This window comes from Rhinolophus sinicus, chromosome 14 (assembly GCF_057876585.1).
Source record: "Rhinolophus sinicus isolate RSI-liver-muscle chromosome 14, RSI-T2T, whole genome shotgun sequence".
NCBI classification, from domain to species: domain Eukaryota; kingdom Metazoa; phylum Chordata; class Mammalia; order Chiroptera; family Rhinolophidae; genus Rhinolophus; species Rhinolophus sinicus.
In genome coordinates this window covers 32,470,496-32,490,286 of record NC_142514.1, presented here as the reverse complement: position 1 = coordinate 32,490,286, position 19,791 = coordinate 32,470,496, and the positions used below count along the sequence as shown (strand labels likewise).

At 36.5% G+C, this 19,791-nt stretch overlaps 1 protein-coding gene across 12 annotated transcripts in view; it reads right to left on the bottom strand.

The window, feature by feature from the left end:
- The window catches only part of MAST2 (microtubule associated serine/threonine kinase 2), a 181,809-nt gene that overhangs the window by 80,749 nt on the left and 81,269 nt on the right, over window positions 1-19,791 (bottom strand). The window contains exon 1 of one of the 12 annotated variants that reach the window (XM_074334652.2): window positions 1,811-2,059. The exons of 8 other annotated variants lie outside the window; for them this stretch is intronic. In XM_074334652.2, the coding sequence (XP_074190753.1) occupies window positions 1,811-1,860 (50 nt within the window). In that variant the 5' untranslated portion in view covers window positions 1,861-2,059. Of the gene's footprint in view, window positions 1-1,810; window positions 2,060-19,791 lie in introns of those variants that run through there. 3 more of the 12 variants (XM_074334656.2, XM_074334654.2, XM_019749396.3) reach the window with 3 other exon arrangements.

Genomic DNA, 19,791 nt, shown 5'->3' with positions numbered 1-19,791 from the left:
TTCTCACTTTGAGACTTTTCAATTTTCTAAAGATCTATTTCAAACATAAGCTCCCTGGTATACATAAGCTAGAACTAATTAGATCATGCAATAAGACATTTAGTTTTTGTTAACCTGAATAATATTGCTTATACAAAATTTGAGACTTAAATATTATCACATGAAATGAGGCTTTAGCCATTTTGATGAATTAAGATTATAAAAATCTATGAAAGCCAAATCTCATTATCCTTTACCACTCTGCAATCAAGTTAATACACTGAGGCTAGAGTCTAAAAAGGATTGTTTGGAAAGTTAAAGTAATTTATAAGCTACTAGCTCCTCAAGGAAAATTAACTAATCTAAATTCAAAGTCACTAAAACAGATACAATGATTATCAATACCAGTGCACCAACATTTGGAGAGCATGATTTTTGACCACTTAATGTTTTCTTAAACTACAAACGCAATTAAAATTTTTTTCAATTTTGCTAACAAGTCATCTTTACTTTAAATGACACCTTAGTTGATGAAGCTTCTTTTTTATACTCTTTAACCTTTCAGCCTTAGTATGGGACTAAACCTTTTTAAAAGTACAGTTGAAACTTAAGCAATGTGGGGTTAAGGGTGCCAGCCCCCTGTGCAGTCAAAAACCCATGTATAACTTTGACTCCCCCCAAATTTAACTACTAATAACCTACTGTTGGCCAGAAGGAAGCCTTCCCAATAACATAGTCGATTAACACATATGCGTATTTTGTAAATGTATTATATATTGTATTCTTACAATGAAGTAAGCTAGAGAAAAGAAAATCTCATTAAGAAAATCATAAGGAAGAGAAAATACATTTACAGTATTTTTTTTTAAAAACCCATGTATAAGTGGACCTGCGCAGATCAAACTCATGTATTCAAGGATCTACTATGTGCCAATCCTTCCAATTATATACTTCAAACAAGCCTGATTTTCCAAGGTCTGGTAGAATAATTCAGTCAATGAGCATCCATTAACATGGAAGGTTAATGACCCAAAGTAAGCCCACTGAAGAAATCTGTGCATTTGAATATGCCATGCTGTCTCTGTGAAAGCACTAACATACAGGAGAAGAAAAGGGCAGTCATTCCCTCTGCCCTGTTAGTTACACAAAGGCAGTTCAAGACAGATCACTGAGGTGGAATGGATTCTAGGACACGTCTTCCCTTGGGTCCCTAATTTCCTGATCAAGTCACTCAGCACCTCATCATTAAATAAGCCTGAGCAGCTCTTGGTAAAGCTACCCTGAAGTGGAAGGCTCCTTTCGTTCCCCAGCTTTGAAATGCTCACCTAAGTCTATTTCTATTATTGGCCAACATAGAAATAAAATTCAGGTCACACTCTAACGGACTCAGGCTTGGATCTGCAAAGGCAGATCTGAGGTCCTGAGCTGACAGGCCAGGGGCAGAAATACAATACCCTCTCTAGTCAAAGAAGATGCTTTCATTTCCATTTTTCTCACGTTCCTGGGGCTTGTACATGCAGCTTTGACACTAACTTTAAACATCTGCTTTCAAGGCAGGAAAACAATGATCGCTTTTCATTGTTAACCCAATTCCCCAAGTACCTAAGAACCCCTAAACGGACATCTAATTCAATTTTCAGAATTAAAAACTCTATATGTCCCCGCCAGAGACCACTGTTTTGACCTTTTTGAATTTATGAAGTCAGCTTAGCCTTCCTGACAGACATCACAAAAGCAGAGTCTTTATCCAACTAAATAAAGGTGTGTTAGTTGGCATTAGTTCTTTTCCTGATAACTGCCAGTTTCCACTCAGAGATCCCAGCCTCCTTACTGAATCCGCAGGCATGGTGCTCCCAGTCTCTCTCTCCTCCGTTTCATCATTTTCCTGGCTACTCAAGCTTTTGCCCTCTCACACTGGAGTCTTGGCAGGAAGTTCTCTCACACAAGGGGTATGCAGTCTATAAGCCAAAGGAAACTTACAAAGGCTTCCCAAACTTAAGAGAAAAATTAAAGCACTTTTCTTCAACCTCCCCAAAGACCTAACAGCCCCGGCGGCAGCAGTGAGAGAGTGAGGAGTCCCAGATCCCAAAGGAATCAGCTGTCCTCTAATCTGCCTGACATCATTCACACTCAGCCTGTAACAAATCAGAGCCCCAGAGAGCACCTTGTTCCTCCTCAGTAACAAGCACCAAACTCCCTCCCCCACAAGTCTGTTGCAACCTCCAAGCCTGAGGCCTGGCAGCACTGAACACTCTGGCAGAAACTGTGCATACCAACTTGAAATCTCACCCTGTGACAGAAATACTATTAACTCTGGAGGCGTGGGCCAGGCTAGAACATTTGTTGCAGCAGGCAAGGGGATTGGAAGACATTAAGGATCCCAAATCATTAAATTAATGAGCTTCGGATATGTGGGCATTTCTGCAACATTATTCACTCTCAAACCCAGGCCTGTGGAAGATGACAGAGCCTTGATGTAAGGGCTTAAAGCATAGTCATTATTCAAATTAAATTATTTCATCAATTTAAGTAAACTCTGTACTCCTTCTTTAGAAAAAGTTCAACGTCATTTTTTATTCATTTTCTACTACTCTATAATCACTTGATAACCCTGTGGTGAGAAAAGCCTTAAGGAAAGTTAAGAAAATAAGCCCAGGAATTATTTAGTTTAATTTCATTCAGCATCTATTAATGAAATCATTTTTATGGTAGATGTTACACAAGACATTGAGGTAAGCTGCAGATGGACTCTAGTAGTACGCTACTTAACTTCTATATGTTTTGGTTTCCCCATCTGTAGAATGATAATAATTAAGGTACATAATATATAGGTTGTGGTAAAGATTAATACATGTGAAACAAAAAAGTGCCTAGCACAGAGGAAGTGCTATAGAACTGTTAGCTGTTATTATAGGTCTTCCCCTCCAGGAGCTAGCCCAATCTAAAGGAGGAGAGAAGCCCAAACACGTAAGAAACCATCTGACAAAAACAGCCTGATTTGAAGAAAGCCAAGTGATCAAGTAAACTGTGGAGCTAAACACTGACAGCAAGGGAGCCAACGAGTAAGCAAAAGCCATGGTCCCCTGCTCCAAAATATGTGCCAGCTTTGATGGGCTCCTCTCATTCATCTAGATGACAAAGCATGTCAAATTGTTTTTCTAGGGTAACGTTCAAAGGATTAATTCATACTCTAACCAGTCCTTTTTCAACTGTAGTAGGTCACAGCTCTTAAGTAAGTCATGAAATATATTTAGGAAGTTAAGACCAACATTTTCTTAAAAAGGGAAATAGAATAAAATAGGATAGAAAAGAAAATATCAGAGTGCTTCACACATAGTAAGGGTAAGAATTGTTTTGCGAAATTTGTGTTCGGGACATCTAGTACTGAAATGTGTGTGTGTGTGTGTGTGTGTGTGTATGCAAACATGTGTGGTGGGTTATAATGTAAAATATGTTTGTTACCAAAGACCACAGTCTAAAAAATTTGAAAATCACCATTGTAAATACCCAAGCAAACTTACCCCTCTAGTAGTTACAGACACTCACCTTTCCTCTCCAGGTACTAGCCCAATCACTCATAGCACCTATTTCAGAATCCTCTGTTCTCTACAAGTCCTATGAAAATGGAAATGCTCTCTCAGAAATCGAGTACCTCTTAACAAGTACAGAGCCCCACTCTGGGAAAGTCTCGCGATGATCAGGGTCGGTCACAAAAGTCCACACTCCCACAACTAAGAGACCAGTTGAGGTCTAGCTCCATTCCGAGCCAAGGTCATACAGTGAAGGCAGGACCCTAAGTTTCTACTCAATATTCTCTAATATTCAAGCCCAGGCTACCAAGTAACAACAACAATTACATAACAGCAACCAATATGTGTAAGTACTTACTAAGCACTCTACATGTAACACCAGGTAGTCTTTATCACAGCCCTATATCATTGTGTGCTATTATTATTCCCATTATTTTTTTAAATTTCTGTCTTCAGCTAAGTTGGTGAACTGAAGTAATCTCTAGAAGCAATGTTATAAACCTCTGGGCTATAATACTTTTCAATAGAATGTTCTGACAATAGCAAATGGATTTCTCTGTAGTCTGCTCTGCAATAATAAATTGGGAGAATAGGGAGAGCACAGAGCTCCTTAAATAATGCTAAAGTCAGAAAATATTTATTTGACTTTTAGAGAATGAGAGTCATATCTTATGTTCTTCATCTGATCCAAAGAAGGTATCACTCTTACCACCAGAGTTTAATACATCCCCCCCACAGAGCTCTATCTTTAAACTTACTGGCATTAGAATCCATTTGTGCCAATATTCCTGTGGCTTTGTCAACACTAGGATAGCTTAACATTTCCCTGGGACTAATGACAGCACTCAACAATTTTCAGTATGGAAAATAAAACATCCACCTTTTCTTATTCATTCACACAACAACCATTTATTTGTTGACTGTATTACCACCCTTAGAACCAGGTAAGAAAGGCCTCTGCCATAGACCTCTCACTTTAGAGGTGCTGCAAAATAACACAAACACAAAAATAAATTCATTAAAGAAATGAGGTGGCCTCTGTCACTTGTGATCTGGTATTCTGCTTTGGCAAAGCAGAACCCTAAACATCCATTCTTGTGACTTACACTGTTTAGACCCCAGGAAAACACTTGCCCACATCTTTCTTTATTATGTCTTTTTTAAAAAGGCAACCATGTCAGATTGCTGTTTATGGATTGTGAAAATGCAAACTTCAGAGAAAACTCTGCCTGAGATTATAAAGTACTTGAGCAGCACCATGTCTTGGAAGTAAGCAAAAAGACAAATTAATTGGCCTGTCAAACCCTTCCTCTCAGATAACATGAATGTAATAGACTTCTTGGCTAATACAAGTATTGTTTCTAAGAAGAGCCAAACATTCATTTACTTGATTTCTTTCTGTTCTGATTCATGGTTCTAAAAATATTTAAATTTAGTTCAATATTCATAACAGAGCTCATGGCAGCTGAAGAACATTTTACAGAATTAAGGAATTCATATTACTAGTAAATATATTTATGTGCAGCGTTAGCCATAATGTGTTAAGGACGGAGACCAATTTTTTTATACTAATAGTTGAACAATTAATGCTAAAATTCAATTTGTTTTTATAAAGATATGTACTTAGATGTATCTAGAAATCACAAAATTATTAAGTTTAGTTATTTAAACAATGTTGAATATTTAAAAAGAAAAATAACTTGTAAGCACCACATTTTCAACTTTTTACACTTATTTTTTTGATAAAAATATATTCAAACCTGGTACTCTGAATACAGTTACATTTTCTTTTTAAACCCTATAGACCATCATAAATGAGTACAAGCTGTGATTTTGACAGAGATAGAAAAATAGGAAAGTAGAGCTTAGGAGAGAAAAAATAGCAAATTTACAAATAAGTTGGTCTGCTTAAATTTGAAAAAAAGTCTGCTAATGAAAATGAGTGGATTTCACATGCAGACAGAAGGCACATATACAATTATTAGCAGAGAAGAAAAAATTGAATAAATAAGCCACAGTATTCATAGAAGCCAGTAAATGCCAATAAAGAATGCTTGTATGATTGTTCATAAAGTAATAGTATCTATCCAATATTTAGCCAAATACAAAGACTTTTTACCCTGTGGTTTAATGGTAAAATAATCACAGAAAACAATGGAAAATATACAGGTTTAATGTAAATGATTTTGAAATTTGATACTAAAATAGCTGAACATGTAAGATGGATTAGAAAATGATGAAACAAATAGTCACTGGCAAGGATAAAGACTTAAATGAAATTTCTAATTTAACTGGTAATAAAGAGGAAAAAAATAATACCTAGCTTTTTAAAAAGTAAATATTACTCAGTTCTATAGATTATAACATGGACAAAAGTCATATTAAATAACTAAATGTTACACATATTGAGTTAACTGAATAAGAAAATCAGGGGGTAGAAATGAATGAGAATTGAATTAGCTTTACACTTGATGCAAAACATTTTGATTTGACTTATAAGAGAACTTTAAAAAAAACAAAAACCTCTCAATTTGGGGCATTAAGATTGTCAAACTCTCACCTGCAAGCATGACAAAGTTAGTGAAACAAAACCAGCCATTCTGCTACAAAACTACCATAAAATATTTGAGGCAACAGTTTTCAGGCACTAGGGAAAGGCAACGCAAGAATGCAAACCCAGAAAGAAGAGAAACTCAAACGCCGAGACATTCCAATTGTCCCAGTTAGAGAACTGGGAACAAGTTTTTTAAATTATAGTTTATTGGGGTGACAATTGCTAGTAAAGTTACATAGATTTCAGGTGTACAATTCTGTAATACATCATCTATATATATCACATTGTGTGTTCACCACCCAGAGTCAGTTCTCCTTCCATCACCATATATTTGATCCCCTTTACCCTCATCTACTACCCTCCCTCCCCCTTACTCTCTGGTAACCACTAAACTATTGTCTGTGTCTATGAGTTTTTGTTTCTTCATGTATTTGTCTTGTTCTTTTGTTGTTTTCAATTTTATATACCACATATCAGTGAAATCATATGGTTCTCGACTTTTTCTAACTTATTTTGCTCAGCATCAAAATCTCAAGATCCATCCATGTTGTCGCAAATGGTACTATTTCACCTGTTCTTATGGCAGAATAGTATTCCATTGTGTATATATACCACAACTTCTTTATCTAATCATCTATCGAAGGATACTTGGGTTGTTTCCATGTCTTGGCCACAGTAAATAAAGTTGCAATGAATACTGGAGCACATATATCTTTTACGGGTGAATGTTTTCAGATTTGTTGGGTAGATATCCAGGAGAGGGATTGCTGGGTTATATGGTAATTCTATTCTTAATTTTTTGAGGAACCTGCACACTGCCTTCCAAAGTAGCTGCATCAATCTGCATTCCCACCAACAGTGTATGAGGATTCCTTTTTCTCCACAGCCTCTCCAACACTTGTTATTATTTGTCTTATTGATGATAACCATTCTAACTGGTGTGGCACAGAGAGCTAGAGTTCAAGCAAAACACAGCAATTCTACTAAACTGAGGAGGCACATATTAGAGTTCAGGGCAGCTAATCAAACACACAGCACACATGCATCAAGAACAACCATATGCTAGGCCATAAAAGAAGTTTCAAGAAATTTCAAAAGATTGAAATCCTGTAAATTATGTTGTCAGACAACAGAATTAAATTCAAAATCAATTACAATAAAAAAACCTACAAGTCCCCCCCAATATTTGTAAATTAAGCCACACACTCTAAATAATCTATTAATCAAAGATGAAATGACAAATGAAATTTGAAAATATTTTAAATTATAATGAATATACAACATATCAAACTTTATAGTCTATCAAACTTCACTGATTTAATCCTCTACATTAAAAACTAAAAAAAGCAAATTATATTCAAAATACAAGAAAAAATAAAAGCAGAAATGAGTGACAGAAAAAAAATAACAAAACCAAAAGTTGGTTCTTTAAAAATATTAATAAAATTAATAAAAATCCTACTAGGACAATCAAGAAGCAAAAGGAGAGAAAACACAAATTACCATTGTTCAGAATAAAAATGGGTATCACACCAGATCACCAGACAGTGAAATAATGAGAACAGCATGAACAATTTCACCAAAAATGTACATAAAATGGACAGAAAGCTCAAAAAATGTCTTACCAAAACTGACTTAAGATATAGACAATATGAATTATGCTAAGTGACATAAAAGGACAAATATTGTGTGATTCCTTTCATATGAAGTACCTAGAATAGGCAAACGCAGAGAGACAGAAAGTAGGATAAATTACCAGGGGCTGGGAGAAATGGAGAACGGGAAGTTACTGCTTAAAGGGTACAGAGTTTGTAGCTGGGGTGATGAAAAAGTTTTAGAAATAGATAGTGGTAATGGTTGCACAACATTGTAAATGAACTTAATGCCACTGAATTGTATACTTGAAGATGTGTACAATTCAACGGCAAATTTTAATGTATATGTACATATATAATCTTATCACAATTTTTCAACCTTAAAAAAATTAATTCAAAAGGGATTAAGACCCAAACATAAAAGCTAAAATTACAGAACTTCTAGAAGAAAACATTGGAGAAAATCTTCATTATTTTGGGATAGGCAAACATTTCTTGGACAAAACATTTAAACTCACAAAATGAACATCAAAATTAAGATTTAGGATCTTAAGATACCATTCTAAGGTAGCTTTCAAAGGAAAAGGTGAGCTGTAGACTGAAGGAAAGTAGCCACACTATATCTGACAAAAGATCTGTATCTGGAAAATATAAACAACTCTTATTTACTCAATTTAAAAAAAAGCTCGTATTTTTTAAATGCACAAAAGACTTGAGCAGACATTTCACAAGAGATATACAAATGGCCAATAGGGACATGAAAAACATGCTCAACATCATTTTCCATCTGGGAAAGGCAAATTAAAACTACAATGAGACACCACTGAGGTAGATGAAAGGCAGGCTGTGGAGGCAGGGATGGCTGAGAAACAAGAAATCTCTGCCCTTTTGAAACTTATCACCAGATCCCAAAGTAGTATGGATGGTTGGTGGTCTGGGAGCTGGCCAAGACCAGCTGCAACCAGCTAGAACAACTTGGTGAGGATTTCAAAACTGGCAGTGATCCTAAGATTCATTATACACTTATTACAATGTATTAGCATGCTAAAAGACACACCCCGTGCTGCCATTGTTAGAAACTAAAAAGACCACAAAAGGACACAAAATGGTCATAGGAACACTTTTAGGAAACCTCCACCCCTTCCCAGGGAATTCTTGAATATTTCTTCTACAAATTTGAATGTATAGCTCCTAATTAAAGGGAAACCAGTAATAGGCTCAAACCTCCACAGGAGCAGGGCTGCTCTGTCTATGGAGTAGCCTGCTTCTTTCTTCTCCTTTGCTTGAATAGACTTATCCTTGCTTCACTTTTATTTCCGCTCCTGCTTGAATTCTTTCCTGTCTGCTGCCAAGAACCCACTGGTTTAGGCCCTTTCTCTGGGCCTCCCAGTGCCGAGGCATCGCCCACTCTCCTGCAACACCACTACACACCCACTAGAATGGGTGAAATTTGTTAGTCTGACCATAACAAGTGTTACTATGGAGGTGGGCCAACTAGAACCCTAATATTGCTGGTAGGAGTATAAAATGCTATATCCATTTTGGAGAATTATGTCGAGGCTGTTTACAAACATAAACATATACTTATCATTTATTATTTGAAGGGGGAAAAAAATCAAAGCAATCTCTTTGGCTGTTTGACTCTTTCACTTTTTAAAAGATAAAAAATATTTTAGTCAAAAGAATTTCCACATAGCAGGTACAATGAAAGTGACACTGCAATAAAATATAAGGAAATTAAAGCAAGAAAATGGCAAAAGTATTTTTGCATAATGTATTCATTTTCTATTGCATAACAAATCACCACAAACATAGTCCCTTAAAACAACAAAACATTTATTATTTCACAGTTTCTGTGGGTCAAAAATTCAAACACAGCTTAGCTAGCTCTTCTGCTTAGTCTCAAAAAGCTGCAATCAGTGTTGCCTGGGTTGCATTCTCACATGGAAGCTTGGCTGGGGACGATTCCACTTCTATGGTCAATCAGGTAGTTGGCTGAATTCATTTCCTTGTGGCTGGAGGACAGAGGGCCCTAGCTGCTTGCTGGATATCGACTGAAAGCTACCCTCAGCTCCTAGAGGCTACTGCAGCTCCTTGCCACATAGGCTTTTCCAACATGACTGCCTACACTTCATTGAACCAGTACAGTCTCTACGGGAAGTCTACTAACTAGACAGTCTTATATGCTATAATAGGGGCACAGGAGTGATATCCCATCACCTTTACTATGTTCTATTGGTTAGAAACACATCACAAGTACTGCTCATACTCAAGGGGAGCAGGATTACACGAAAGTACGAACACCAGGAGGAGGAGACTGTGGGGGTCACCTTAGAATATGTTCACTCTACATGACTATGATAAAGATTCACCAACAAATAATCCCAAACTGATTTTTATGGACTACTTTAGGACCATTACAGATCAAGGTTTAATCTAAGCACAGCCTCTATGTTTGGTTTTCTTTCAAATATCCCAGCACTGAAAAGATTAAAAAAGATCTGAAGAAATTATGGCCCTAGACTTTAAGAGAGTGAAATTGCAATTTATAAAGTAACATTAAAATATTATAATATCTTCTGTGACAACAATAATTTATCATCAGACTCAATTACCAAGTTTGATGTGTGAAACTCATGGTTCATTTCTAAATCTATGCATTGCTTTAATATATATATATATATTGCCAATTCCAATTTCTACTGCTACAGCAAACAAATACTCTCTAAACAGAACCTGACTTTTTTTTAAATCTAAAAAACAAAATGACTCAAGAAAGCTTATTAATCTGGCATTGTCAAAATAACACAATTAAAATTTTTTAAATCTATTTTCATCTTTTTTGGAAAATTACCTGTTAAACAGTACTAGAAGTCCACCACAATGCTGGATGGATTCACCTCACAGAGTCACATGAGAGAAGTGCACCTCATATGTAGGCTTCCCAGGCATGTCTTTTCTTGGCTTCTAGGTGTAAATCTGAAGTTGGATCCTGGGGATGAATCTCAAGCTCACTTACTCTCTAACTTTTCTAATTTTAATTTTCCTCTATATAATTGGGTTTTGTTTTAGGTTTGTTTATGGCTGATAAGTTACTCCCATTGGTGGTGCAATGACTAAGATACCTTTTTTAAGGTCTCAACACTCCCAGGTATACACGTATACCCAAGAAAAATGAAAACCTATGTCCATAAAGACTTGTACATGAATGGTCATAGCAGCTTTATTCATAATAGCCAAAAACTGGAAACAACCCCAATATCCATCAAACAAACAGTGGTATATTCACACATGGAAATACTAAGCATTAAAATGAACAGGAGTACTGAAACATGAAGGAAGCCAAATACAAGAGTAGAGACTGTATAATTTTCACTTATATGAAATTCTATCACAAGCAAAAATAATCTATAGTGCCATAAAGAGAGAGAAAAGGGAAGGAGGGAGGGAGAGAAGGAGGAAGGAAAAGAAGGAGAGAGGCAGGAAGGGGTCTCTCTCTCTCTTCTAATAAGGACACTAATCCTATCATGAGTGGCCCACCCTCATGACCTCATCTAAATCTAATTACCTCCCAAAGGCCCCACTCCAAACCCAATCAGATTAAGAGCTTCAACATATGAACTCCGGGAGGACATAAACATTCAGTCTAAAACAGTACTTAACAAATAATCCCAAAACTTAGTACCTCAAAATACACTTATTATTAACTTTCTTGGTTCAGTAGATTGACTGGGATTGGATGGGCCTTCTGAGACATTTTTAAATGCTTACTCATTGATTTGAAGACAGCAATGATAAATGCACTGCATCTTAATATTATCTTGATATTATTATAAAATTAAATCAGACCTTGACGACCCCCTTAAGAACTGTCCTCAAGTAAGGTGTAAATAAATTCCAGAATACGAAGGAGAATAATGAAGAACAAAAGTTGGATAAGTGAATTTTGTTTGCCATGGTTAATAATACCATGCCATGAGTCTGAAAAGCTATGAATTTGCTAAAATCCTAGCAAAGTTTGCTCAATTTTGATTGGCTGGTCTCCTTGGTTTACAGTTTACTGTCTTAGCATATAGTATTAAAAGTTATTCCTTTTTCCTGTGTAATATGTCTAGATAGCATATATTTTGTGTCTTGCTAGAATAACTTTCTTTGCTTTAGACTGATTTATTATGTCCTTAATTACTTAAGAAAGCAAACAACAAGATTCCTCATTAAAAAAAAAAGCTGTGGTTATTCAAAAGTGTGTTACCATATTTTCATTTTTAAATGTTTTATTGTCACCTTGAGTAAGTAACGGGTTATTGTTTCTCAAGTACCAACACTCCTATTGTTAAGTATTTCCACTGACAACTCTTGAAATTCTGACTTCTCAAAATCAGATCCTAAATATAGAAAAACAGTAAAATAAAACTTTCAGTATATTTTTACTACCTAAAACTATCTTTGACATATTTCAGAGCATCCCTGGAAAAAATCACAAGAAATGTTCTTTCACAATTATGGAGAGGTACTAGAAACAATTAGGTTTATTTGATATTTTACTATTCATGCGTTTCATGGGGAAAGTTGTCAAATCAGAAAAGATGCTCAACCTTCCCTAGTTTAAATCTGTACAAGTAAAATGCTATTAATATAAATATTCTAGAAACTGTGTAATTTATGGGAAGTTCCTAGAGATTTGTAAATGCCCTTGTTACCCATAATATGAGAATGCTTCTGTTTATGAATCCTCATGATATTTTGCCAGATTTTAGAAAATAACAGTTTAGTGTTTTCAGTCTTAATTTCTTAAGTTATTATTTAAATGTTTATTTGGTAACAACCTGATTTCTAAAATTTGAATCTAGCATTTTCTAGGTCAATGAAGTTTTATAAAAATACAGATGTCTAGGATTTACTCCAGATTCACTGAATCTTTCCACTTTATATCCTTAGTATAATTTTGGTATGTTCTTGGTATGTACATTATGCCATTAGATTATTATATGTTATATATCAAGATATTTTCCTGTGTAAAAATTATGTCCATCCATGTTTTATAAATCAGGTGTAATAGTCACTTTCTTCTTTGAAAAGAACTACTCTTAGAGACATTTGCTAAAACTTTTTTGAATTGGCTTTATTACTCTTATTTTACATACCACAGAAACAACGTAATTCCCTTGTTAGCTTCATTATTCTTGTTATGAACTCTCATCAAAACTTCCACACTTAAAAATTATCAGTAATAAACTGACCAATTATTTTAAGTCTCTGTCATCTAAACAGAGATTTTGTTTTACACTGATGCTAGTCTGAAGGCTCTGCAATCAACTGGAAGCCAGAGTCTGTTCTCCACAAGGCCTGTCTCTGAGACCCATGGAAAAAGACTGTAGCAGGTATTTCAAACTATTGACACTTCAAAGAATAGACTCTTGGGTACAAGCTTCTGATGCCATTGCTTGGACAGCTGGACAACTTCCAGACCATTCCAATGGACTGAGTCAGAATTTCCAGAACTCTTTTTAGTCAAGAAGCAGACTACTAACCTCAGGTCCAGTGAAATGAGAATGAACTACAAAGGACTGAGTGAGGGATAACTGAGGTTATTAATATTTGTTTGGAATACTGTCTTAATGTCTATTTCCTGGATATATAAGAAAGCCTGCTCTCTTCCTTCTTAAGCTATCTAAACCTTTAATAATTTAGTAGTCTTTGCTTTTTGTCATGTCTGATTCTTGCTGACTCTCTCCCCAGTGAGATTTAAGAAAGTCTTACTGAATATCCTTACTGTATGCCCTTAAAATATAATTGTGAAAAATGGTTATGCAACCAAGGCTTTGACTGAAATGTCATATTTGAGAATGATGCTTACTTAATCAGGTATAATAAGCCACTTTTAAGGAACTATGGTTGACTTTATGGAGTCAACACTTACACACCCTCCTAGGAAAACTGACCATGTTTCTGGCCTTACAAGGTCCAGACTTATAGGTGGTGAGGAAGATCACTCCCTGGCAGGCCCAGGACCCTGTGACATTTTGGGGACCTCAAGAAGAGACGAAGTCACCCAGATTTATAGGTACCACAGATGAAATTTAATGATTTCTTAAGATTGGCTTTCTAACCTCGAAATACAAATAATAGAGGCTTTTAAAAGTTCAATCTGAGATTTTTAATAAAATTTCCAGCAAACTTAAGAAGGTCTGTATGGTAAATTAACATTATTGCTACCCTATGTAAATAACCAGGCCAAACTTGAGACCAACTTTGTTTTGTAATCAAGAATAATATTTGATATTGCTTTAGATCAGGGGTGTCCAAACTGCGGCCCGCAGGCCAACTGCGGTCGCAATCCTTTTTTTTTTTTTTTCCTTTCATCAGCATTTCTTTTTTTTTTTTTTTTGGGGAAGGGGAACAGGACTTTATTGGGGAACACTGTGTACTTCCAGGCCTTTTTTTCCAAGTCAAGTTGTTGTTCTTTCAGTCTTAGTTGTGGAGGGCGCAGCTCAGCTCCAGGTCCAGTGTTGCTAGTTGCAGGGGGCACAGCCCACCATCCCTTGCGGGAGTCGAACCGGCAACCTTGTGGTTGAGAGGATGCGCTCCAACCAACTGAGCCATCTGGGAGCTCAGTGGCAGCTCAGCTCAAGGTGCTGTGTTCAACCTTAGTTGCAGGGAGCAGAGCCCACCATCCCTTGCGGGACTCGAGGAATTGAACTGGCAACCTTGTGGTTGAGAGCCCACTGGCCCATGTGGGAATCGAACCGGCAGCCTTCGGAGTTATTTATAGGAGCATGGGGCTCTAACCTCCTGAGCCACCGGGCCGGCCCCGCAATCCATTTTTAATTGGCCCACAGCAAATTCCAAAAATATATTTCGTTTACTTAAATAAACCAGGTGAGGCAATACTACTTCACCTCAAGTGAGTGGCCCGGCTGTTTGTGTATTTTACTGCATATGGCCCTTGGTAAAAAAACGTTGAAAAAGTTTGGACACCCCTGTTTTAGATCAAATGGGTGGGGGAGACTGTAAGGAAACTTGGTATAAGCAAAGAAAAATATAATTTTCTGATGATTGTTTAAGAGAATCATTATTTGATTTATTTGATTCTAGTCTTTTACTGCCTTTGAGCTATTTTAGAACTCTGTAAGTTATAAATAACTGATAGAGATACAAAATAGTTCTTGTCTACAGATATGCAAATAAATTCTGTATAGTGGAGGCTCAACTGACTTCTCTTCTGCCCACAAAAATCCAGTTTTGTAACCATTTATAAATTTATTTCAACATTTCTTTACGACATATAAATTTGTGCTTCTTTCACTTCTCCTCCGAACTGGCTGCGACATCTGCCTGGTACCCTTATTAATACTGAGTTAAATAAAATATTTAACATGTTTCTTTTTTAAAATCAATAGCTTTACAATTTCTTTTTGTTAATTTGAAACTGTATTTCTCAAATTAGGAAGATGTTTTATTTTACATATACAACATATTTTATTTTATAGTTTGTAAGCTTTATTTAAAACTTTTAAACATTTATAGCTCCATTTGTATGCTTGTCCCAGGCCTCGTTAATAACGGACCTAAGTGATTGTCTACTATGTGTTAAACTCTGTACTCTGCCCTAAGGACAGAGTACTGTACCACACAACATGGTACTGAATTCACCATCTGCTATGGACCGAATTGTGTCCCCCCCAAATTCACACCTTGAAACCCTAACCCCATTGTGACTATATTTGGAGACAGGATCTTTAGAAGGTAATTAAGGTTAAATGAGGTCATAAGAGTAGGGCCCTAATCCAATACAACTGGTGGCCTTATAAAAGGAAGAAGATATTCTCCCTCTCCCCTCCTTCCATTTTCCTTCTCTCTCTGTCTCTCTCTCTCTCTCTCTCTCTCTCTCTCTCTCTCTCTTTGTCTCTCTCTCTCTCTCTCTCTCTCTCTTTGTCTCTCTCTCTCTCTCTCTCTCTCTCTGTCTCTCTCTCTCTCTGTCTCTCTGTCTCTCTCTCTGTCTCTCTCTCTGTCTCTCTCTCTCTCTCTCTCTCTCTCTCACACACACACACACACACACACACACACACACCCTGAGCACACAGTGCTCTTTGGAAAGCCCTCTCTGGAAAACAACCAGGCCAGCACCTTGCTCTTGGACATCTAGCTTCCAGAACTGTGAGAAAATAAATTTCTGTTGTTAAACCACCCAGCCTGTGGTATTTTGTTTTGGCAGCCCAAGCAAACTAATAGACCATCCAACAGGAAAATACAGACAAATAACTATTTACAATTGCTGTAAGAGCTATAAAGAAAAAGCACAGGGTTTAATGAAGATACATTCTGGGAAATCCAACTTTAGTCTAGGGACAGCAAGATATGAAGTCAGAAAAGCCTTAAGGAAGTGAGATGTAAGCTGAGAATTGATGAATAAGTAGGAGCTAGCCACGTATAGATGTGAGAAAGAATATTCCAGGTACAGGGAACATATTATGCAAAATACGCAGATAAAGACAGGAAGCAGATTGTGCAGATCGTTTTATAGGCCATGTCAAGACTTTCAGGCGTGATCCTAAGAGTAATAAACAATTCATTAAACAAGTTTAAAAAACATCTAATAATCAAATGTGCACTTGAAAAAGCCTTCTCTGGCTACTGTATGATGGATGGGTGGACTGGGGGTAAGCAAAGTCAGACAAAGAAAGACCAATTAGGACGTTACAGCAGCAGCAGAGGCAAGAGAGCACAATGGCTTGGACGATGTGGACAAAGCAGTGGTAGGAGAAAGAAGTAGAGAAAATTACGAGAGACTTGAGAGGTATAATAGAAAGGAGTTGTGGGTGTGAAGAATAGGAAAGTAATAAGAGTAATTGTTTTCTATCTTGAGGAAGTGGTACCATTAATAAGCTAGAGAATAAGAGAGAAGTAGGTTTTTGAGAAAGACAATGATCAGTTTTATAAAAGCTGAAGTTGAGATGTTTCTGAGATATCCAAATTGATTATACTGAATTGGTAATTGTGAGGTCTAGACATATAAATGTGAGGGTGATTAGCATAACAATAGCTGTTCTCAACATAATAGTAACAAAAGGATTTTTGAGTTTCAATTTTCAGGTCCTGTGTCCATACTTATGGCTCACTGACAACCACATATATATTTTTAACAACAAAATGATTCCTGCTGGGAAATTAGTGATGATTACTGCTCCATCCCTGCCAACTCCTGCCAATTCCTGCCTTCCCACTGAAGAACCTATGTGAGATCATTTCCCTTGTAAGCCCAATAAAAAAAGACCATTAAATGTAACACAAAGCTATCATTCTGGCCTACACAGTCCCTAAATTTCCTGATTTTTCAAAGTTCACAGAGAAACTAAAGCCCTGTATCAGGCACCACTGATACCACACAAAGCATTTACTGTGTGTAGCAGGTGGTATCTCTTTTTAGCACATTCCCCAGAAGCATTTATCCAGGCAAATACCATCAAATTACATCAGAGTGGGAAAGTACATGACACTGTTTCACATGTCAGTTTCACAGGGACAAAGTTTGACACATCATATCCTTGAGCCGCTGGTACTCCTCCCAGCCCACTGCCTATCACTGCAGACACCTGGCATTTACTTTCATCTAAGATCTGATGTCCAAGTCCACTGCCCAAATTAGTAAGTCTACAATGCAAAAGGAGAACTACCCTCAAGGACTCTAAGAATAAAGGCAACTCATAGCAACAGGCATGCGTGTGCCTGCGTGCACACCCCTCCCCCCCATAACAGGTGCTACAGCTACTTCTTCACTCCTATAGTCCATTCTTTACCTCCACTGAATGCTCACAGCTTCAAAGAAATAAAGCAAAGACATTTCAAGAAATATGAGGACAATCACCTTAAGTTGTAATAGATATTAGAAAAGCTTAACTTTCTGGGTAACTAGAGACATAAACACCACTTACATTGAGCTCCTAAGTAAGTACTGAAATTGCTACTGAATTTCACAACCAAAAAAACCCAACCCTATTTGAAAGGAATTTCCAAAAGGAGGTCCCCTTTACAAAGCTGGGCAAAGAAAGCCATTTAGAGCTATTTCATTTGAGCAAAAGCAAACTGCAATACCTTGGATAAACAAATACAAATAGATTTAGAACTTCATTGTCTTTCAATTCTTTTTCCACGGATATATGTATATACTTTCAACAAGTCCTCTAGGTCTGATATTCTAGACTAGATTTTTTAATATATTAAAAAATATCCAGATGGGGTTAAATATGAAATAGCTTTCTAAAAATGAAAATGATTTAATTTCAGGAAGCTATATGTAAAATGAGTGGTATGAGCCAGGCCAAAAGAACTTTCATAATCATTGCAGGTCTGGATGTTCACATTCCCCAGAGTGGAATTTAGTTGCTCTCTTTCCTAATATGACCAAAGCCAACCATGAATGTCCTGTGTCTTTTCTAAGGCACACTATTTGTTCATTTAACTTCATTTAGGATCTTACTAATTTGTTTCTCTTAAGAATTTAAAATGTCGACCAAATAACTATGGCCTGCTAATAATAAAAACAATAATTAACAACCACCATTGTTTGAAAGTTTACTAGTAACAGGCATTGAGCTAAATTCTGTAACAATAACAAATAGCTAAGTGCTTAATTTCAGGCGCCATGCCATACACTTTATGTGCATAATCTTTTACAGATAAATTGAGGCAACTGAGGCTACTGTGGACAAACTGTCAGTGCTCCTGTCTAAGGCCATTATTTCCACATGTACCTCGATGTCCTCCATTCTTATCTATTCAAGAACATTCCAGCAATTGTTCCCTCCTCTCCTGCATCAGCTTTTCCTTCTCTATTGGATAATTTCACTGACATACAAACATGATATAGTATCTCCCATTTATATTTTTAAAGTGGGGTGAGGGGACTCAGCTCCATAACCTATTCCAGCTATCACCTGATTTCTATGACCCTCTTTTCAGCAAAACTCTTTGAAAGTATAGTATATATACTCATTAACTAGTCCTCAAAATATCAGAAAAATAACAAGAATAATTAAATGAAATGCTATATACCCACCACTTAGATTTAACGACTGTTAACATTTTGCTACATTTGCTTTTTTCTCTCCTCTCTCTCTCTGCACACACACACACACACACACACACTTTTTGTTAATTAGCTGAACCACTTGAAAATCAGTTGTAAGCATTATAACACCTCATCCCTCAAATACTTCTACAATTATCATCCTTGGCCTTAGAACAAGGGAGAACCAACACAAACATCGTCACACTAAGGAAGTTTAACACTGATACAATAATATTATCTAATAAAAGTTCACATTCAAATTTTTTCAGTTGTCTTGATAACGTCCTTCAACTATTTTTTAAAATTCAGCATCCAACCAAGAATCAAGTATTACATTTATTCACCAGGTCTCTTTTGACTCCAGTAATTTAGAACACATCCTTTGTCTTTTTTCTTGATCTTTCACAACGTCAACATTTTTTGCAGAGTTCAGACCAGTAGTTCTACAGATTAGCCCCTCAATTTGGACTTTTCTGATTATTTTTTCAGATATTCAACTGAGGTTAAACATTTTTAATGCAAATTATTACATAGTAGGTAATACTGCCTCCCATTCTCTTGAACCCATTCGAATCAAGCTTTGGATCCATCTCTCATCAATATGGCTCGCCAAAGTCACCAACAGGGACATCCCCATTACTAAACCCTAAGGTCAATTCTTAGTTGTTTCCTTTACATAACCTTTCAGAAGTATTTGGCACACTTTCTTCTTGGAAGCACCACTCCCCTCCAATTTTCTTCCAACTTCACTAGCTGCTCCTTGTAGGTCTTTATTGATGCTTTCTCCTTTTCTCCCAAACAGTAAATACTAAAGTACCGCCAGGGCTAAGTCCCTAGACCTCTTTTCTTTTGTACCTAAACTCAACCACCAGACCAGTGCTTCTCAAACTAGGTATGGTGAAGGACCAGGTGAAACTTTTAATCCATCATAAAACATTGTAAAATATAATAAATATGAATTAACATAAAAATAATCAAATGCCTGAAGGTTACAACAATGTCAAATTGCTTACTCTAGATTTCTGTACTTAACTAATGCAAACTGGTAACAAACAGTTCATTGAC